The 22,575-nt window shown below is 43.4% G+C and overlaps 1 protein-coding gene across 7 annotated transcripts in view; it reads left to right on the top strand.

Moving 5' to 3' along the window:
- Nucleotides 1–20,892, top strand: part of cerkl (ceramide kinase-like) — a 215,705-nt gene extending 194,813 nt beyond the window's left edge. For all 7 annotated transcript variants that reach the window (XM_038789257.1, XM_038789258.1, XM_038789261.1 and 4 more), the window contains 7 exons: nucleotides 13,245–13,422; nucleotides 13,640–13,708; nucleotides 15,517–15,551; nucleotides 16,313–16,421; nucleotides 17,194–17,290; nucleotides 18,175–18,374; nucleotides 18,690–20,892. In XM_038789257.1, the coding sequence (XP_038645185.1) occupies nucleotides 13,245–13,422; nucleotides 13,640–13,708; nucleotides 15,517–15,551; nucleotides 16,313–16,421; nucleotides 17,194–17,290; nucleotides 18,175–18,374; nucleotides 18,690–18,774 (773 nt within the window). In that variant the 3' untranslated portion in view covers nucleotides 18,775–20,892. The remainder of the gene's footprint in view (nucleotides 1–13,244; nucleotides 13,423–13,639; nucleotides 13,709–15,516; nucleotides 15,552–16,312; nucleotides 16,422–17,193; nucleotides 17,291–18,174; nucleotides 18,375–18,689) is intronic.
- The last annotated feature ends 1,683 nt before the right edge of the window (nucleotides 20,893–22,575 follow it).

The following is a 22,575-nucleotide window of genomic DNA, read 5'->3' on the forward strand; positions in this document are numbered from 1 at the left end:
ACAAAGGGACCACATTTGCTATCCTCCAGTCCTCTGGCACTATTCCTGTAGCCAATGATGACCTAAAAATCAAAGCCAAAGGCTCAGCAATCTCTTCACTGGCTTCCCAGAGAATCCTAGGATACATCCCATCCGGCCCCGGGGACTTATCTATTTTCAACATATTATCAGGTACTGTTCCCTTTCCTTCAAATCTGCCATCATCATTGCGTCCTTAAAAATAAACAACTTTTGACTCTCTCAGTCCTTACAAACTACCAACCCCATCCTTTGCAAAGTCCTTGAACATGTTGTCACCTCCTAAACTTGTGCCTTATTTCCTGGAAGTTCATGTTTGAATCTCTTGAATCAGGGACAGTGGGTGCATTTGTTATGATTTTTCAAAATGACCTAGATTCAAGAAAAGAGGGAAAGAGAAAACAGGAAACTACGGGCCAGTTATCCTGACATAGTCACCAGGAAAGTGCTAAAATATATTATTAAGGAAGTCTTAACAATGCACTTGGAAAGGTATAGTATAATTAGAACAAGTCAAAATGGTTTTGCCAAAGGGAAATCCTGTTGGACAAATTTATTAGAGTTTTTTGGGGATGCAGCTAGTGGGGTTGATAAAGGGATACCAGCAGATGTGGTATACTTTCATTTTCAAAAAGTATTCACTAAGGCGCCACACACAAGGTTAATACACAAGACAAAGACACCTGGAGTTTGAAGTGGTACATTAGCATGGATAAAGATTTGATTAACAGACAGGAAGAAGATAGTAGGGATTAGTGTAGTCTTTTTATGTTGATAAGCTGTTGCTAGTGGAGTAGCACAAGGATCAATGCTGCAGCCTGAGCTACAATCTATGTAAATGACTCAGACAAAGATAGGGAGTAATGCATCCAAGTTTGCTGATGATAAAAAGCCAGGTGCAAATGCAAATTGCGAGGACACAAAGATGCTTCAAAGAGATAGACAGCTTAAGTGAGTGGGCAGCAAGGTTGTAGATGGAGTATAATGTGGTTAAATGTGAGGTTATTCACTGGTCAGAAGAATAGAAAAGCAGAATATTAATAAAAAGGCGTGAAACTTGTAAATATTCAGGGAAGCTTGGTTATGCTCATACAATGAACATAAAAAGTTAACATGTAGGTACTGTAAGAAATTAGCAAAGTAAATGGTATATTGACCATTATTGAATGGGGATTGAAGTACTAGAATAAATAAGTATTGCTACAATTGTACAAAGCTTTGGTGAGCTCATCTCTAGAATACTGTGTACAATTTTTGTCTCCATATTTAAGGAAGGATAAATGTCTTGGAGACAATACAGTGAAAGTTCACTAGATTGGTCCCTGGGATTAGAGAGCTGGCCTATCTTGAGAGGCTGAGTAAATTGGGTCTGTGTTCTCTGGAGTTCAGAAGAATGAGAGGTGATCACATTGTTTTCCCTAGCTGGTGAATCTAGAACAAGGGGACACAGTTTTAGGATAAGGGCCTGATCATTTAGGACTGAAGTAAGGAGAAATTTCTTCATTCAAAAGGTTATGAATCTACCCCAATAACATCATGAAATATTTTGAAGGCTGAGAGACAGGATTCAGTCTCGTAATGAGAACAGGAGAAGTTAAAAAGTGGTCAAATACAATGTACTACATTGCTTCTGATGAAAGGTCAAAGACCTGACATGTTACTCTGTTTCTCATTCCACTGATGCCGCCAAAACTGTTGAGTATGTCCAGTATTTTCTGTTTTATTTCAGTTCTATACCATCCACAATATTTTACTTTTATTTCTACAATGAAGCCAAACTTTATGATATACACATGCGCTATTTTAATGCATTTTCTTCTTCACATAGAAGACAGAGGGTGGTGGGGGATGGAACATTTTCAGACTGGAGACCAGTTACCAGCGGTGTATCACAGAGATCAGTGCTGGGTCCTCTGCTATTTGTGATTTTTATCAATGACTTGGAGGAGGGGGCTGAAGGGTGGGCCAGTAAATTTGCTGATGACACCAAGATTGGTGGAGTAGTGGATGAGGTGGAGGGCTGTTGTAGGCTGCAAAGAGACATTGACAGGATGCAGAGCTGGGCCGAAAAATGGCAGATGGAGTTTAACCCTGATAAGTGTGAGGTGACTCATTTTGGTAGGAAAAATTTGAATGCAGATTACAGGGTCAACGGCAGGGCTCTGAGGAATGTGGAGGAACAGAGAGATCTTGGAGTTCATGTCCACAGATCTTTGAAGGTTGCCATTCAAGTGGATAGAGCCGTGAAGAATGCCTATAGTGTGTTAGCGTTTATTAACAGGGGGCTTGAGTTTAAGAGCCGTGGGGTTATGCTGCAACTGTACATGACCCTGGTGAGACCACATTTGGAATATTGTGTGCAGTTCTGGTCACCTCACTATAGGAAGGATGTGGAAGCATTGGAAAGGGTGCAAATGAGATTTACCAGGATGCTGCCTGGTTTGGAGGGTAGGTCTTATGAGGAAAGATTAAGGGAGCTAGGGCTTTTCTCTTTGGCGCGGAGGAGAATGAGAGGTGACTTAATAGAGGTTTATAAGATGATGAGGGGCATAGATAGAGTGACGTTCAGAGACTATTTCCTCGGGTGGATGTAGCTGTTACAAGGGGGCATAACTATAAGGTTCAAGGTGGGAGATATAGGAGGGATGTCCGAGGTAGGTTCTTTACTCAGAGAGTGGTTAGGGTGTGGAATCGACTGCCTGCTTTGATAGTGGAGTCAGACACTTTAGGAACTTTCAAGCGGTTATTGGATAGGCACATGGAGCACACCAGAATGACAGGGAGTGGGATAGCTTGATCTTGGTTTTGGACAAAGCTCGGCACAACATCGAGTGTCGAAGGGCCTGTTCTGTGCTGTACTATTCTATGTTCTTTTCTTTTCTCCTTCACCGAAGGCTATAGCATAATGGAATAATACAAAAAGGAGGCCTTTGGTTTTAGCTCTATTTTGTTCTAGCCCTTTGAAAAAGCTCCCCAATTAATCTCACCACTTGCTCCTTCTGCCCACCAAATGCTTCCTCTTTTTTGCCACCACCCTCCCAAATAGCACATTTAAAGTAATAACTATTCGCTGCTTAATCTTTATTTCTTCAAGATACCTCTGATTTTCTTGCCGATTACCTTAAATCTGTGACTTTAATTCGCAATCCTTCTATCACTGAAACAAAACTTTCCTTATTTTCTCCTTTAAAACTGTTCATGATTTTGAACACTTCCATTTAATCTCCCCTTTCTCCTCTGATCTAAGGAGAGAAAAACAATTTCTCACGATTCTCTATGTAACTGAAATCTCTCTGATTTGACTTCATTCGAGTAAATTTCTTCTGCACCCTTTCCAATGGCTTGACATTTCCTCGAGTCTGGTGCCAAGAAATTGACCATAATAATCCAGCTGGGACTTAGCAAGTGGTCAATAAAGTCTTGGCATAACTCCTTACGTTTTCAATGAATGGGCTGAAATCTTGCCACGGACACAGGAAACATGATCTGGGTCATTTTTTTGGATCAGAATTCCACCTCGAGTAAGAAACTGATTACAGTTCAGATTTTCATGAGGTGAGTCCTTAATTGCCATGGGAGACAAGGGCACGATTTGCCGAAAAAAAAGAATCCAGTTGCGAGCTGGTTCAGTGGAATGGTTCTGGCCCAAAAGCACCAGGAATGATCCTGCTATCGAATGGGACTCTTATTTTTTCCTGCCGAGGCCACACTAACCTTCATTTCCTGCACTGAGAAGCTCTGCTATTTTTGAATGGTGCCCTGATATCAATCCCCTGACATGACCCCTGAACCCCTCCAAACCTACCTGTTGGAGGGTCCTTGAGCTCCCCCCGCACCCCAACTCATAAGGGCACCCCCGGGCCCGATCCCCACGTGGGCAAAATGTAAACCTTGGCACTGCCAAGGTTCCTGGGTGGCAATGCCTGGGTGCCTCCCTGCCCAGAGGCCGACTACGCAGGGGCCTCTGAATGCCTGGGAGATCCCCCCCCAATTGCCTGGTCCACGTCTGTGGAGACCAGTGCGAAAAGTGCTCGGCTGGAGCTCTTTGGCGATACCGTTAGATCCCAAGACGCTGGTTTGCTCTGGAAGAGACATATTTAAGTGTGCTTTAAATATGCAAATTTAGGTGGGATCCGGATCGCAAAGTCTTGTGAGATCCCATTAAATCTCGCGAACTGGGTAAACTGCGTGAGAGGCCTCTAACAAGATTTATTGGTCACGTTGCGCATGCCAGGGTTTCCTGTCCACTGAGAATGAGAGGGCTGGAATAGAGGTGAGTCAGATGAAATTTGGGGCTTATTTAGACACCTCTAAGCAGTCATTACCGAGGTTGCTGGTTGTCTTGATAGAGATTATTCCAAAGTCTTCCACTGGAACTCATCTCTTGTCAACAAGCTTTTTTGTTGATGACTGAATTGATCTCAATTGGGAGGAGAGCAGAATTCCTGTCCTGCCTTCCCTCCCAGACCCTACCTTGAAATTGACAATGATCCCAGGCTCCCACCTCCCCCAAAGCGGTATTTTCAAGGAGCCCTGCCTCTGTCCTCACCTGGGGCAGGATTCTGTGCCCTGCCGTGCCACATTACTGTTTCACCCTGCTGGCGGGATGCCCTGTTTCCGGCGGCTGCTCAATAGGGTTTCCCATTGTGGGGCAGCCCCACCCATCGGGAAACCCCCAGGCTGCCAGCAAAATGGAGCATCCCGCCAGCGGAGAATCCAATCCTTGAGGGGCCACCCAAAATTCAGCTAAATGCCTGTACTTATAAAGCCACGGATCCAATATGCCTGATAAACAGCCTTCTGAAATTGCCTTGCCACCTTCAAAGTCTGTATGCCCACCCAGGTTTCTATGCACCTGTACTCTCTTTAAAATTGTTTGAGAGGATCAATATTTTGTTATTTTTTTGTCTTAAATATTTTTGTAACTTAACACCTTTGGGTGGTTGACTAGAGATCCTAACATTTAAGTCATAGTCCAAATATGTGCAGGTTAGGAGGATTGGCCATGCTAAATTGCCCCTAAAGATTAGGTGGGGTTACGGGGATAGGGTGGAGACATGGACCTAGGTAGGGTGCTCTTTCCAAGGGCCGGTGCAGACTTGATGGGCTGAATGGTCTCTTTCTGTACTGTAAATTCGATGATTGGGCCATACCCTGCAGCGCCTCGGCAATGCCCACCTGTGACTGGGGCAAGATCTGCAGGGCCTCAGCCATTCCCATCTGAGAGCGGGACATGTCCCGCAGCACCTCACCAAGGTCGACCTGGTACTGGGTAACTTCCCCGAGCGAGTCAGACAGTCTGCCAAGACCCTCAGCCATGGCCTTCATCCACTGCGCGACAGTTGGGGCCTGGTGGTTCTTCACCTCTGCAGCTTCCGCCAATCTCCGCGTAGGTGACCACTCTGTCCTCGGCCACCCCTGTCATCTCCTCGAAGGTGATGAGGGTTCTTAAGTCTGGCACCCCGCCAGCAGTCTGGGCCCTCGCCCATCGATTGTGCGAGAGCTTTTCCTGCGGAGACACAACGGGCATCATTAGCCACACGTGCGGTTCACAATGGTTGGGGGAGGTGAGAAGGAAGGGTTGGGAGTGTGTTGAAGGTGGGGGGGGGGGGGGCGATGAGAGGGTTGTGGATGGTATGGAGATGGTGGATGCTTGTATGGGAGCGGAAAGGTCTCGGGCGGGGGGGCATTGGTGTCCATGCTGCGAGCTGGCGAGCGCGGACCCGGCAAATCGGCTGGTGAGCTTTCATTTGCTGCGAGAAGACCATGGGGCCTCGTTAAGTGGATCAATTAACATTGAATTGCGTTGCCGGCCTTGTTGGGATGAATGCCGGGAATGTCGTGGCAGTTCCCGCTCACTACCACACACAAGAAATCTTTCTGGAGAATCATGCCTTCATTCACTTTTTTGGGCCCTGGGGATTTTCTCACCGGTTTAGCCCACACTTCGAATTTTTTTTCAGCACTGGGAAGCTGAGCTCAGAGGTCGGACCGCCATTTTGAAAGAGTGCCACAATCTCGAAGTGAGCTTGTGGGCACCCGACACCCATTGGCAATGGCATCCCCCCACATACATGAGCATTACCTCCCCAACCCCCAAGTGAGGACACCCCGCTATGCGGTCTCTGGTGGGCCCCATCCTTCAGGACCCCCCAAGACCCCTTACAGCACACCTCTTCCAGGACCCAACCCTTTACCCCCCCCCCCCATCTCCCAGAGGCCACTACATACATGCCCTGCACACCCCCACCCTTCAAACCACCCTCCACTCTCCTTTCATTGGCATGGCCCCAAAGGGCCATAACCCGTGGCAGTGGCACCTGGGCATCCTTGAACTGGCATCTGGGCAGTGCTCCTGCCAGCTTGACAGTGCCACCTGGGTACCTTGGCAATGCCAGGGTGGCAATGCCAAAGTGCCAGCTGGGGGTGCAAGGTACCCATGCTCCAGGGGGAGGGTCAGGGGTCCATTTTGCACTATCCCTGACCACCTAAGGGCCTCCAATGTCCTGGGAGACCACCCGGGTGCTGTTCCGCCTGGTCCATATTCTTGTGGATCAGTACTGATTGGCACATGGATACAGCCTCCCTGGGGAGGCCGGTGGATAAAGGGAGGCTGCCAGATCTCATGTGGTAGGTTTAAGACCTAATTAAACAAGTGCTGTTTGGTCTCGCCCCATTTGGGCGGAGTTCTAATTCCAATGCTTCGCGAGACTTTGGTGTATCCCGCGAGGCATGCAGGCTGCTGGGAGGCCCAAGGAAAGCCTCACCTCAGATCTAACAGCCATGTTGCGCTCTCGCTCGAGGGCAACATGGCCACTGTATTGCGCCCGATGTACATTTAGAACATAGAACATAGAACATAGAACGATACAGCGCAGTACAGGCCCTTCGGCCCTCGATGTTGCACCGACATGGAAAAAAAAACTAAAGGCCATCTAACCTACACTATGCCCTTATCATCCATATGCTTATCCAATAAATTTTTAAATGCCCTCAATGTTGGCGAGTTCACTACTGTTGCAGGTAGGGCATTCCACGGCCTCACCACTCTTTGCGTAAAAAACCCACCTCTGACCTCTGTCCTATATCTATTACCCCTCAATTTAAGGCTATGTCCCCTCGTGCTAGCCACCTCCATCCGCGGGAGAAGACTCTCGCTGTCCACCCTATCTAACCCTCTGATCATTTTGTATGCCTCTATTAAGTCACCTCTTAACCTTCTTCTCTCTAACGAAAACAACCTCAAGTCCATCAGCCTTTCCTCATAAGATTTTCCCTCCATACCAGGCAACATCCTGGTAAATCTCCTCTGCACCCGTTCCAAAGCTTCCACGTCCTTCCTATAATGAGGCGACCAGAACTGTACGCAATACTCCAAATGCGGCCGTACCAGAGTTTGGTACAGCTGCATCATGACCTCATGGCTCCGGAACTCAATCCCTCTACCAATAAAGGCCAACACACCATAGGCCTTCTTCACAACCCTATCAACCTGGGTGGCAACTTTCAGGGATCTATGTACATGGACACCGAGATCCCTCTGCTCATCCACACTACCAAGAATTTTACCATTAGCCAAATATTCCGCATTCCTGTTATTCTTTCCAAAGTGAATCACCTCACACTTCTCCACATTAAACTCCATTTGCCACCTCTCAGCCCAGCTCTGCAGCTTATCTATGTCCCTCTGTAACCTGCAACATCCTTCCGCACTGTCTACAACTCCACCGACTTTAGTGTCGTCTGCAAATTTACTCACCCATCCTTCTGCGCCCTCCTCTAGGTCATTTATAAAAATGACAAACAGCAACGGCCCCAGAACAGACCCTTGTGGTACGCCACTCGTAACTGAACTCCATTCTGAACATTTCCCATCAACTACCACTCTCTGTCTTCTTTCAACTAGCCAATTTCTGATCCACATCTCTAAATCACCCTCAATCCCCAGCCTCCGTATTTTCTGCAATAGCCGACCGTGGGGAACCTTATCAAACGCTTTACTGAAATCCATATACACCACATCAACTGCTCTACCCTCGTCTACCTGTTCAGTCACCTTCTCAAAGAACTCGATAAGGTTTGTGAGGCATGACCTACCCTTCACAAAACCATGCTGACTATCCCTAATCATATTATTCCTATCTAGATGATTATAAATCGTATCTTTTATAATCCTCTCCAAGACTTTACCCACCACAGACGTTAGGCTCACCGGCCTATAGTTACCGGGGTTATCTCTACTCCCCTTCTTGAACAAAGGGACCACATTTGCTATCCTCCAGTCCTCTGGCACTATTCCTGTAGCCAATGATGACCTAAAAATCAAAGCCAAAGGCTCAGCAATCTCTTCCCTGGCTTCCCAGAGAATCCTAGGATAAATCCCATCCGGCCCCGGGGACTTATCTATTTTCACCTTGTCCAGAATTGCCAACACTTCTTCCCTACGCACCTCAATGCCATCTATTCTAATAGCCTGGGTCTCAGCATTCTCCTCCACAATATTATCTTTTTCTTGAGTGAATACTGACGAAAAGTATTCATTTAGTATCTCGCTTATCTCCTCAGCCTCCACACACAACTTCCCACCACTGTCCTTGACTGGCCCTACTCTTACCCTAGTCATTCTTTTATTCCTGACATACCTATAGAAAGCTTTTGGGTTTTCCTTGATCCTACCTGCCAAGGACTTCTCATGTCCCCTCCTTGCTCGTCTCAGCTCTCTCTTTAGATCCTTCCTCGCTTCCTTGTAACTATCAAGCGCCCCAACTGAAACTTCACGCCTCATCTTCACATAGGCCTCCTTCTTCCTCTTAACAAGAGATTCCACTTCTTTGGTAAACCACGGTTCCCTCGCTCGACCCCTTCCTCCCTGCCTGACTGGTACGTACTTATCAAGAACATGCAATAGCTGTTCCTTGAACAAGCTCCACATATCCAGTGTGCCCAACCCTTGCAGCCTACTTCTCCAACCAACACATCCTAAGTCATGTCTAATGGCATCATAATTGCCCTTCCCCCAGCTATAACTCTTGCTCTGCGGGGTATACTTATCCCTTTCCATCACTAACGTAAAGGTCACCGAATTGTGGTCACTGTCTCCAAAGTGTTGACCTACCTCCAGATCTAACACCTGGCCTGGTTCATTACCCAAAACCAAATCCAAAGTGGCCTCACCTCTTGTTGGCCTGTCAACATATTGTGTCAGAAAACCCTCCTGCACACATTGTACAAAGAACGACCCATCCAATGTACTCGAACTATATCTTTTCCAGTCAATATTAGGAAAGTTAAAGTCTCCCATAACAACTACCCTGTTACTTTCGCTCTTTTCCAGAATCATCTTCGCCATCCTTTCCTCTACATCTCTAGAACTATTAGGTGGCCTATAGAAAACTCCCAACAGGGTGACCTCTCCTTTCCTGTTTCTAACCTCAGCCCATACTACCTCGGAAGAAGAGTCCCCATCTTGCATCCTTTCTACCACCGTAATACTGTCCTTGACTAGCAGCGCCACACCTCCCCCTCTTTTGCCCCCTTCTCTGACCTTACTAAAGCACCTAAACCCCGGAACCTGCAACAACCATTCCTGTCCCTGCTCTATCCATGTCTCTGAAATGGCCACAACATCGAAGTCCCAGGTACCAACCCATGCTGCCAGTTCCCCTACCTTATTTCGTATACTCCTGGCATTGAAATAGACACACTTCAAACCACAGACCTGAACACTGACGCCCTCCTGCGAAGTCAAAACTGTGCTCCTGACCTCTCTACTCTCAATCTCTCGCACCCCAAAACTACAATCCAGGTTCCCATGCCCCTGCTGAATTAGTTTAAACCCCCCCAAAGAGTACTAACAAATCTCCCCCCCAGGATATTGGTGCCCCTCAGGTTCAGATGTAGACCATCCTGTCTATAGAGGTCCCACCTTCCCCAGAAAGAGCCCCAGTTATCCAGAAATCTGAATCCCTCCCGCCTGCACCATCCCTGTAGCCACGTGTTTAATTGCTCTCTCTCCCTATTCCTCATCTCACTATCACGTGGCACGGGCAACAACCCAGAGATAACAACTCTGTTTGTTCTCGCTCTGAGCTTCCATCCTAGCTCCCTAAAGGCCTGCCTGACATCCTTGTCCCCTTTCCTACCTATGTCGTTAGTGCCAATGTGGACTACGACTTGGGGCTGCTCCCCCTCCCCCTTAAGGACCCGGAAAACACGATCCGAGACATCACGTACCCTTGCACCTGGGAGGCAACATACCAAACGTGAGTCTCTCTCGCTCCCACAAAATCTCCTATCTGTGCCCCTGACTATTGAGTCCCCAATTACTAATGTTCTACTCCTTTCCCCCCTTCCCTTCTGAGCAACAGGGACAGACTCCGTGCCAGAGGCCCGTACCCCATGGCTTACCCCTGGTAAGTCGTCCCCCCCACAAGTATCCAAAACGGTATACTTGTTACTCAGGGGAACGACCGCAGGGGGTCCCTGCACTGACTGCTTCTTCCCAGTCCCTCTTACAGTTACCCATCTATCTCCAGTCTTTGGTGTAACTACTTCCCTGAAGCTCCTATCTATGACCCCCTCTGCCTCCCGAATGATCCGAAGTTCATCCAGCTCAAGCTCCAGGTCCCTAACACGGTTTTTGAGGAGCTGGAGTTGGGTGCACTTCCCACAGATGAAATCAGCAGGGACACTGACGGCGTCCCTCACCTCAAACATTCTGCAGGAGGAGCATTGTACTGCCTTCCCTGACATCCCCTCTAGATTAAAAAAAAACAAGAAAAAGAAAAAGAAAGGAAGAGCTTACCTGATATTACCTCAAACCCTGATCCCGCTGAAAGGTAAGCAAATTTAAAGGCACTCACTCACCTTCACGGCAGGCCCCTGCTCCCGCTTCCCAACCACCGTGGGGTGGGGGGGTTGGGGGGTTGGGAAGCGGGAGCAGGGGCCTGCCGTGAAGGTGAGTGAGTGCCTTTAAATTTGCTTACCTTTCAGCGGGAGTATTTTAGGGAGTATTCTGCCTAGAGGCTTTAAACGTTTTTGTGACTCACTGTCATTTGCGTGGGTTGTTGAGAAATTCGAGGAACTTGTCTTGATGGTGACTGCCATTTAATGTGCAGTCTGTGATGTGTTCAGGCACAGTTTGTTTGCCTGTTAATTCATGTTGGCCTCATGTTAATTCTGATGTGACAATGTAAGACAGAACATTGACTGTTTGCTTTGTTGATTTTTGTACAGTAATAAAATGTCTTCTGTTTGTTTAAAATCATAGAATCTTGTGGCTTTACCCCCTTAGTAAGTAACTGAAATTTCAAATTTCATCAATTTTAACAAAAGATTACTGGTCTTTAATTGGATCATAATGAAATTGGGGTTCTTGATTTGGATTCTATCAAAATTTGGGAGACTGGCCTGAATTACAACATTTGTCCAATTTACTTTATATTGCCTTTCCTCATTCTTTCTACCAAAACTAATCAATTTGCAATTCTCTTACTAGCCCTTTTTCCATATCCCTGCAAATATTTTTTCTTTGGGTATATTTTTAACTCCCTTTTTAAATTTACTATCAAATCAATCCCCAGCACCCTTTCAGGCTGGGTAATCGAAATTAAAAATAACTAATTCAGCAATAAACGACGAGATTCTCTGGCCTCCCAGTGGTGTGTTTCTTAGTGGTAGGGGGCAGCCCGCTGTTGGACGGTGGCGGAATCTTCTGGTCCGGCCGCTGTCAATGGAATTTCCCATCAAATTCACACCACACTGGTGGGAAACCCGTGAGGGTTGGGGGGTCAACGGGGCCAGAAGATTGCACTTGCAAGTTCTCTCTATTATTCCTCTCCATTTCTCTTGTTCTTTTTCCTATACATTAAGTGCGGGCACTCTAGTTACTGACTCTTCTGCCACGGCAGTTTCTCTTTATTTGATAAAAACCCTTCATGATTTTCAACTTTTTTTCCAGTTAATGGGCCATATAGGGTGGCCAATCCACCTCCCCTACACATCCTTGGCGCCGTGAAGTAGCCGTGCTAACCACGGCTCCACCGTTCCGCCCCTCTTCATGATTTTCAACACCTCTATTAAATCATCCCTTGACTTGCTCTGCTTTTGGGGAGAATGACTCCAGCTTTTCTAGTTTGTTCATGTAACTGATGTCCATCATTGCTGATACCATGTTACAGGTACAGTGTCTCAAAACTAGCTATCTGAAAAACAGGTATTTTTATTAGCTGGTATGCATCAAATTTAATTGTTATTAAATGAATAGGATAACTTAGCAGGGCAATTCGTCTGGGTGCTGCATTGTCGCAATGGCACACTGGACTAGTTATCGTCATCGCATGCTGGGCTTTTCCCATTCTCTGAGTAATCCAGCTAACTCTTGACCCCACCTGACCCAGCCTGACCTGCCCAACCAGTACTTTAAATCTAGCACAGCCTGCAAGTCAGGCTTACTTCTTACCTTATTTTTTCCAAATGTTATTTCTTCACTATTTTGAATTCTTTTTTCAAACTTTAATAAAAAGAAACATATTCACATGTTGTCAAGTGTCTCCTATTAATTGAATTAATTCGGATTTTCTTTTCTATGACAAGGAGCAAGATCCAAAATCTGGCGCAGACTTGGCCCCGAGGTTGCTGGTTTTGAGGCAACACCTGTAGTAAATATCTGCTCATCTCTAAGCCTTGAAATCCATCCTAAGGTTTGCTGCCCAGAGTTGGACACAATTCACCAGCTGGGGCCTAGTCAGTTATTTCTAACAGTTTAGCATAACTTCCTTGCTTCTGTACACTATGCCTCTGCCAGTCTATTCGTTCTTAATAATCTCCTTTCAGTTTGAGTATACTTCTTTTTAAAATAAATTTAGAGTACCCAATTATATATTTTTTCCAATTAAGGGGCAATTTAGCGTGGCCAATCCATCTAACCTGTACATCTTTTTTGGGTTGTGGGGGTGAAACCCATGCAGGCACGGGGAGAATGTGCAAACACCACACGGACAGTGACCCAGGGCCGTGATTCGAACCTGGGTCCTCAGTGCCGCAGTTCCAGTGCTAACCACTGCGCCACCGTGCTGCCCTGAGAATACTTAATATTTTGTTGTGAAGTCTGCTGTTTCACTACCACTACATCTCTGTCCCATTTGGATTTAATGATATACAATGACTATGTTTTGTCTAAGTTTTAACATTGTATTTTTTATTCTTGGTTTCTTCTTGTGCTTTAGGTAACCTCCAGGAAGTGGATGTTTGCAGCTTTAGTAGTCGCCACAGGCTGCTTCAATTTGGTTTCTCAGCCATGTTTGGCTTTGGTGGGACAACCCTGGCCTTAGCAGAAAAATATCGTTGGATGCCTTCCAACCAGCGGAAAGAGTTCGCTGTTATCAAAGCACTGACAAATCTCAAGTAAGAGGGTCTATTTGGTGTCTGTTGCCTTCTTTTCACAATTTTGAGAAAAATAAATAAATTCTTCCTTCCTTCAGCTCCAAGTTGGTTCTTTCTACAAATAAATTTAGCCTATTTGTTTGATTTAATCCATGAATGAGAGTTGAGCATTGTCTGGGAGTTTAATTTCAATAAGTAAATCTTTGACACGATACTTAAATGTGTTTCATGATTTTAGGCCGGAGGACTGTGAATTATCATTTCTACCAACAGAAAATGCTCACATGGCAGATCAGAAAGGCAAAAGGTAGGTATAAATAGTTCAGCTTGCTTATTAACTGTTCAAGCTTCAGTTAGCGAAATTCTTTCAGGTAACATTTCCTGTTAACATGATATTCCAACAGAACCAAATGAATTATCTATCTATTCCAAGAAAGATCATCCACATATGAGATGGATTGAGATCCCAAGCCAGGATATGAATCAGGCAATGGGGAGTGAAAAGTAAGGAGACAGTATAGTCAGGGGACAGAGACTGTTCTCTGCAACTGTGATTGGAAATTCTAAAGGTCATGTTTCCTGTCCACAGCCACGGTTGAGAACACCTACCTCCTCACAACTGGAGAACTTGGCGTGGAGGAGGAGGATCCAATACTGCGATCCAAGTAGGAACCAAGGACATGAGTAGAAGAGGACTGAAATTCTGTTGAGGAAGTTTGAGGGACTGAGTCCAAATTAATATGCAGAATCTCAAAGGTAATAATCTCTGGATTACTACCTGAGCCAAGCACAGATCGGCATTGTATCAAATAGATCAGAGAGTTGAATGGCACAGAACCATAGAATTCCTACATATCTGCGGCTTGGTGGCACAGTGGTTACCACTGCTGCCACTGCCAATTACCACTGTTGCTTCACAGTGCCAGGGACCTGGGTTCGATTCCCGGCTTGGGTCACTGTGTGGAATCTGTACGTTTTCTTCATGCCTGCGTGGGTTTCGTCCTTGTGCTCTGGTTTCCTCACACAGTCCAAAGATGTGCAGGTTAGCTGGATTGGCTATTCTAAATTGTCCTTAGTGTCAAAAATGGTTAGGTGGGGTTACTGGATTACGGGGATAGGGTGGAGGAAAGGGCTTAAGAAGGGTGCTCTTGCAAGGGCCGATGTAGACACAATGGACCAAATGGCCTCCTTCTGCACTGTAAGTTCTATGATTCTATGGAGCAGGAGGCCATTAGGCCCATCGAGTCTGCAACAACCTCTGAAAGAGCACCCTACCAAGGCCCACTCCCTTGACCCCACCTATCTCCATAACCCTACTAACCTACACATCGTTGGACACTAAGGGGAAATACAAAATGGCCAATCCACCTAACTTGCAAATCTTTGGATTGTGGGAGGAAACCGGAGCACCCGAAGGAAACTCAACACAGTCACCCAAGGCGGAATTGAACCCCTGTCCCTGGTGCTGTGAGGCAGCAGTGGTAACCACTGTGCCACCAAGCTGCAGATATATCTGAATGAATGATGTGAAAGAGAAGGGTTTGATTCATAGAGGACTGGCAGCAATACTGGCAAAAGAGTGAGCTGTTCCATTGGAATAGGCTCTACTTAAATTGGCTCGAACCTAGCGAACCAAATAGTTAGGGTGGTAGAAAACACTTTAATAAAAAGTGTGTGTTGGGTGGAGGGGGGGTCCGTGTGAGGGAATATTTAGAAATCTAAAAGAGGAATCAAGGCCCTAGAGCAATGTAACGATTTAGGTAAAGATAAGTAGATAAACCAGATGGAATGGAGAATTGAAAATTCTCTTACTCCTGACTACACTGGCGTTAACATTTTTGGCTGCTTTCAATGCAAGATAATGTTGATGCAGTAATTTGAATACTAAATCAATGTGGGGGTGCAGAGTATCTATGATGGCAACTTTTGGATTTATTTTTTATCTGTACTGCAGAAACTTCTATTGCCATCGAATTTCCTCCATAGTAATGATGATCAATGATATCCTTGCTATTATTCTCATTACAAATTGCAGGTTATTATATTTTGCTATCTGAATGGATTTGCTTTGGATAGCAACAGTGACAGATTTCTTATTCTTTCAATTTGTTTTAGAAATGAAGATGAAAGAAATACAATTGAACAATGTAGTAAGTACTGAATGTCAGCTGCAATTTAAAAACAGATGTATTCAGTGGTGGAATTTTATCATTATTGCATCAATTGCTGGCTCAGGCAGGAAAACTGGCATGCAGCTCGCTGGCTGTATGGCCAGCATTTCTTGCTAGATTATCCAGCACTTGATGCAAAGAAAAATGGTAGTGTGTCCCATGCTGGCGGGATGGGGCCAGAAAAAGACAGTAATGTCGGGAATCCCGAGAAAGGATGCCTCCGACCTCCGATAACATCTAAAGATGAAGATCTTCCCACCCCTCTTTCCCCCCCACATACAGGGAAACCCTCCACCCAACACCCTGCCCCTTGGCAGTGCAAGGGGGCAATACCAGGGCAGTGCCCGAATATGTCCCTCTCCCTCCCTGGTGGGTTCCCTTCGCCTGGTTCCATTTTTGAAAACCAGTTGTAAACGTGATGTCATGTCAAAAAGGGGAATTTCCTAATATGGCGGACGATATGGCAGGGAGCCCCTCTAATTATATTTAAATGTACTGAAATGAGGTTCCCTTCCTGGGTGAGAACCTCAATATGTCACTGGCGGGGCAGTGTGGAAAATGAGATCTTGCCAGTGAGATTCTCATTTTCCAGCTCTGGCAGGATTTTGCACCCACGTCAAAATCTGTGTTCACAGGAATGCAGGTGCAAAATCTCCCCCCCCCCCACCCAAAGAATTTGAAATGCAACCATGTCTTTGTAGTATTCTTCTGCAATAACATTATTTTGCTGTGCGTTTCAGATGATGAAGATAAATGGCAAACCATGCAGGCACATTTCCTCAATATTAGTGTTATGGCCATTCCATGTCTTTGTTCTATGGCACCAAGAGGCCTTGCACCTAATACCAGGTCAGTGGATTGAGAGAAATAGGCCAGTACCTATAATATTTGGCTTCCCTCTGAGGTTTTGGATTCCTTCCTAGAAATATGTACTGTGATGTAGATATTCTGGACCCTTATGAGGGCATGCACTGCAGTTGGCACATAAATCTTGTTTTTTGAAATAGTTACTGGTTGTGTCTGCTGAGGTCATGTTTGAAATAATCATTGGATAATGCTCAGATTAGGCTCAATGACAAGTCAGATTTTGGAAAATCACGTCTGCTTCCATTAGTCAAGGACATCATTCAAACCTGCTTAAATGATTAGTCTTCAACCAGTAAAGCAATTCTCTCAAAGCACTTAAAAGCTACAGGTAAAACAAATGCACATCATAAACCATTTGTAACACTAAATCAAAATGTTATAGACTCAGATTATTCATATCAAATACACACTGAAATACTGTAGTCAACTTGCAGCATTTCTTTTTTCCGCTGTTTAGAGATTTTTATGATGTTCATATGACGTGGTTGTCGCTAGCGAGGCAATAGTGCATTTATAATAATTAGTAAACTCTTAACACATTCATGACATGTGTATGGCATCCCTGTTCACTATTTTACTGGCCTCATTAATTCATTCATTTTTAATACTCATCCACTAATATCACCAATAGTAATTTGTTTTCTCCAGACACATTAACAAATCAATCCAGAAACACGTTACCGCAATAATAGTTTTAAATTCATTATTTAAACTGAACGTAATGTGCCTTTGAGTATTTAATTTTCTATTTTAGGTTGGACAATGGAAGCATGTCACTTATTGCTGTGCAAAACAGTTCACGAGCAGATTTTATAAAGCACCTAAAACGATATGGTAACCGACAGAATCAGGTAAACTTAAACATATGGCATTCTTTATTAGATCCACTAATTAGTTTTCCTGGATTAATAGATAACAAATACTATAGACTTCTCCTAATTGCGTTAGCGTGCTTCCCTCCTAAAGGGAATTAGTTTCCTGTCACAAGCCATCAGGTATTGGATTGTTACTTAATATAACACACGGTACAATCTAATCCAGATTAGCTCTTTTCAGGCTGTCTGTTAGTGGAAGGGTTTACAATCCACTCTTTTGCCACTCTATAAACAGTTGTTTATGGAGCAGTATGACTTTTAAACAATAATAAATTAAATTACGTTTATAAAGACTAATGTATTTATGTTTAGGGTAGAGTGGTCAATTACTAGGGAGCATAGCTTTAAGGTGCGAGGGGCAAGGTTTAGAGATGTGCGAGGCAAGTTTTTTACACAGAGGGTAATGGATGCCTGGAACTAGCTGCCAGAGTGGATGGTGGAAGCAGGGACGATAGTGACGTTTAAAGGGCGTCTTGACAAATAAATGAATAGGATGGGAATAGAGAGACACGGACCCCGGAAGTGTAGAAGATTTTGGTTTAGATGGACAGCATGGTCGGCGAAGGCTTGGAAGGCCGAAGGGCCTGTTCCTGTGCTGTACTTTTCTTTGTTTCAGTAATCATCTCCCGTTTGGTTTGTTACTTTTTTGGGTTTTTGCACCAGATAATTTCCTCAGGTGACCATTAAGTGAGTCCTCACTCCCTATGAACTACAGTGTGAATGAATTTGTAAGCTAATGACTCAAAATAAATGACTCCCAAAAATAATTGACAATGGATCAATCACTGTTTTATTTAATTTTTAAATTCTAAGCTGGACAAACATTAATTTATGCCTTTGTACATTGTCTCTCCTTATAGTTTGATTTTCCCTTTGTGAAGACATATACAGTCCAGGAAGTTAAAATCCGTTCAAAGATTGATTGCGGATGGACCGACATGGAATCAGAGGAGAATGCTGATTTTCATTCACATCACTCGTCTGTGATTTCTCTGAAAGGAAGCTGTCCATGGAATGTTGATGGTGACTTAATGGAGGGAACGTCAGAAGTACACATAAAGTAAACAATGAATATTTACAGATACAACAGTCAGATTTTTGATGCAGCCTTTTAATGTCACTATTTTTACATAGTTTCATTTGAGGATAACTATGAGTAAAACATTCAAAAACCAAAGAGAACAAAACCACTTGGTTTAATCCCGTGAGTTGAAACTTATTCAAGTGGTGCAGATGTTTTGTCACATAGTTTATTAATGAGCCATTTATGTTTGTAGTTCATGACTTATACTTTCATTATTGGCAAGTGTATATAATGGATCACAATGACATTTTCTGAATTTTGTAAATTATTTTTTCCACTTGACTTTCATAGAATCCACCCACAGCTAATTACTCTGTATGGAAAGAATATTGAAGAATTTGATGATCATACAGTAAAGTGCAGCTGCCTAACGTGAAGATAATACCAAAATATTCATCAAATATTTCTGAAGGAGATGAATCAGGATTATTTTAGACCATAGGCACAGTGAAGCTCCTTGCAACTAATTTTACTTTCATAAAATGAGTGCACGATATTAAGTTACATATTTAAGTCTAAATTTTATAGTTTTGAAATTTTGTTTCCTGAAAAGTGTACTTTTGAGAATGTATTCGTTGAATACCAATTTGTGATATTAGAGGAATATTTTGTGTGAATTGTGTAGTTGTAATTGTAAATATGTTTGTAGCACAAAAAGAACTGCACATTCTAGGAGAGTAGTTCAAACAATTTCATGCTGCAATCAAAAGAATGAGGACCTGTGTATATGACCTGTTGATTATTTTACACTCTTCAAAATTACAGGGATATTATAGTAAGAAATTGGTAGAATACTCAATCATAGAATTTTTTTAAATTGTAAAAACACAGTGGTGCAGTGGTTACCACTGCATGTCACACGATCCTAGGTTCGATCCCAGCTCTGGGTCACTGTCCGTGTGGAGTTTTCACATTCTCTGTGTTTGCATGGGTTTGGCCCCCACAAGCCAAAGATGTGTAGGGTAGGTGGATTGGCCATGCTAAATTTCCCCTTAATTGGAAAAAATTGTAAAATCCTTTCATGGCAAACTCTGAAAACACAGACAGAAAGATAATTTGGTAATTTAAGAAATGTATTTTATAGTATGCATTATATTTTGAGGCTAAGACAATAGACTTTTACAAGCAGAATATAGATTATGAAATTCCAAACAAAATGTCTAAGCTTCCTTTTATTCCTATTATAAAAGATTTATCTATTTTTTGGATTTCCACATTGTGATGGGACATGTATATGTTTGGTATAACTTATTGAATTTGGTTTAAGATTGTCTTTAAAATTTATGTCACTTCTGTACAAATGCAAAAAATCCTCCAGGCTTCCAATAGTTTATTAATTCATTTTAATCCACTAGAGGGAGAAGTGGAACTCTTCAAGCTAATAGATATGTGCATGATTCTAAGCAACGTCCCTCATCAGTTTGTTATTCTGTTTCACTTGTCCAGTTCTACAACACTTCAGAGTTTAAACTTCTGACTGATTTTTACTCTGGAGCTTCAGAATATAATGTGATCAGACATTCTGTACATTAGAAAATCTAAATTATTTTGTACTTGTCTGTCTTACAAAAATTAAGCTACATATTTCTACCTCATAATTAAATTTGATTAAATAATGGTCTCTTTCAATGTGGCATTTCCAGGTAGGCATCTTCTGAAACTTAAGCTTATCACAAAATTACAGAGTAGGCCCATTGTGTCTGCGCCAGCTCTCCAAAAGAGCAATTGAGTATTCCCCCACCTCCCCATAGCCCTAAACATTCTTCCTTTTCAGCTAATAATCTAATTCCCTCTTGAATGCCTCAAGTGAACTTGCCTCTACCACATTCTTGGGCAAAATGATTCCAGATCTTAACCACTCACTGTCGAAAAGTTTCTCCTAGTGTCTCCATAGCTTCTTTTGCCAATTACCTTAAATTTGTGTTCTTGATCCTTCCAACAGTGGGAAACAGTTTCCCTGATCTACTTTGTCCAGGCCTCTCATGATTTAGAATATGTCTATCAAATCTCCCCTTAACATTTCTTCTAAAGGAAAAACAATCCTAACTTCTCCAATCTACCTAACTGAAGTTTTTCATCCCTGAAACCATTCATTTTTATTTGTTTCCAGTATATGGGCGTAAGCCAGCATTTATTGCCCATCCCTAATTGCCCTTCAGAAGGTGGTGGTGATGAATTGCCTTTTTGAACCGCTGCACTCTCTCTAATGCTTTTACATCTTTCCGAAAGTGTGGCATCCAGAACTGGACACAATACTTCAGACGAGGCTGAATCAATGTTTTATTTTACCATCGCCTCCTTGCCCTTGTTCTCTGTGCCACAATTAATAATCCTGGCATTTTGTACAATTTATTGACCCGTCTCTTAACCTGTCATTCCACCTTTGATACCTCATGCACGTATATATAGCACTCCCTTTAGAATTGTTCACTTTGTTTTATAATGCCTTGCTGTGTTCTTCTGAATAAAATAAGTAATTTCACACTTCTCTGTATTGAGGTTCTACGCTATCAAGTTTAGTATTAAATGCAACAAAGAACAATACAGCATAGGAACAGGCCCTTCGACCAAGTCTGCGCTGACCTTGGTACCTGCCTAAACCCCAGGCAGCGCGTTCTATATATTCACCATCCTCTGTATAAAAATAAAACTTGCCTCCCTCGCACATCAGTTTTCCCCCAGTACTTAACTCTCCTACTCCAGGAAGAGCATCTGATTATCCACTCTGTCCATGCAACTGTTGAAAGAGCACCCTGTAACCCAGGTCTAGATCATTAACGTATATGCGGAAGAACAAGAGTCTTAACAACAATCCCCGGGGACCTCCAGTTCAAAAAACATCCATTAACTGGTACGCTATTTCCTGTCACCCAGCCAATTTTGTATCCACATTGCTAGTGTCCCATTTATTCTATGGACTTTGCTCATAAATCTTTTTTATGGCACTGAATTAAATGCCAACTCAGTACTTTCTCTGTCACCATGAACTGGGCAGCACATTCTTCCTTGCAAAGTATTTATAAGATATCTCAGCTATGTCTCTTCTCCCCAGGCATAAATCCCCTTTATGGTCCCTAATCGGCCCTACTTCTTTTAACATCCTATAAAAGACTTTGGGATTCCCTTTTACATTAGATGCCAGTCTCTTATACTTTCTCTTTGTTTCTTTCATTCTCATCCCCGCTGAACCTTCTATATTCAGCCTGGTCCTTGGTTGTATTATCTACCTGCCACCAGAGCATATTTTTTCTACTGCAGCTTAAACCCTCTCTATTTCATCATCCAGGGAGCTCTGGATTTGATTACCTACCTGTCCCCTTCTTGGGAATATACCTTGACTGTACTTGAACTATCTCTTCTTTAAAGGTAGCCCATTGTTTAATTACCATTTTAGTCTTAACAATGCAAGTAGAAAATCATTGATCAGGACAAGTCTTCATGGTTTTACTAAAGGGTAGTCCCATTTGACAAATTTATTAGAGTTTTTGAGGCTGGAACTAATAGGGTAACAGGAGGGAAATGGTAGTTGTAGCATACCAAGTTTCCAAAAGGCATTTGATAAAGTGCCACTCAAAAGATTAGCAGAAAAGATAAGGGCTCATGAACTCGATGGGAGGTGAATGTATTAACTGAGAATGGGCATAAATGGAGCATTTTCAAATTGACAAAGTAAATGCGTCGTGCCACAAGGATCGGTGCTAGGGCCTTATCTATTTACAATCCTTATTAATGACTTAGAGTAAGTTTGCTGACAATACAAAGCTAGGTGTAAGCTGTGGGGAGAATGGGGAAATGCTCCAAAGAGATATAGATAGGTTAAGTGAGTGGGAAACAAGATGACAGCAGGAGTATTATGAAAGGAAGTGTGAAGTTGTTCACTTTGGTCACAAGAATAGGAAAGCAGAATATTTTTGAAGGGTGACAAACTTGTAAATGTTGATGTTCAAAGAAACTTGTGTTAGGGCTAGAGTTATACTCTTGAAGTCTTCCTCACTGTTTCCTACTTGAATAGTTTTTTTGATAGAGTAAATTAGGGGCAACTGGCAGGAGTGCCAGTAACCAGAGGACGCATATTTAAGATAATTTGTAACAGAAGCAGGGTTGGGGCAAATAATATATTTTTTAATGTGCAGTGTGTAATTATGATATGGACTGTATTGTTTAGGTCAGTGGGCTA

This window comes from Scyliorhinus canicula, chromosome 2 (assembly GCF_902713615.1).
Source record: "Scyliorhinus canicula chromosome 2, sScyCan1.1, whole genome shotgun sequence".
NCBI lineage: Eukaryota > Metazoa > Chordata > Chondrichthyes > Carcharhiniformes > Scyliorhinidae > Scyliorhinus > Scyliorhinus canicula.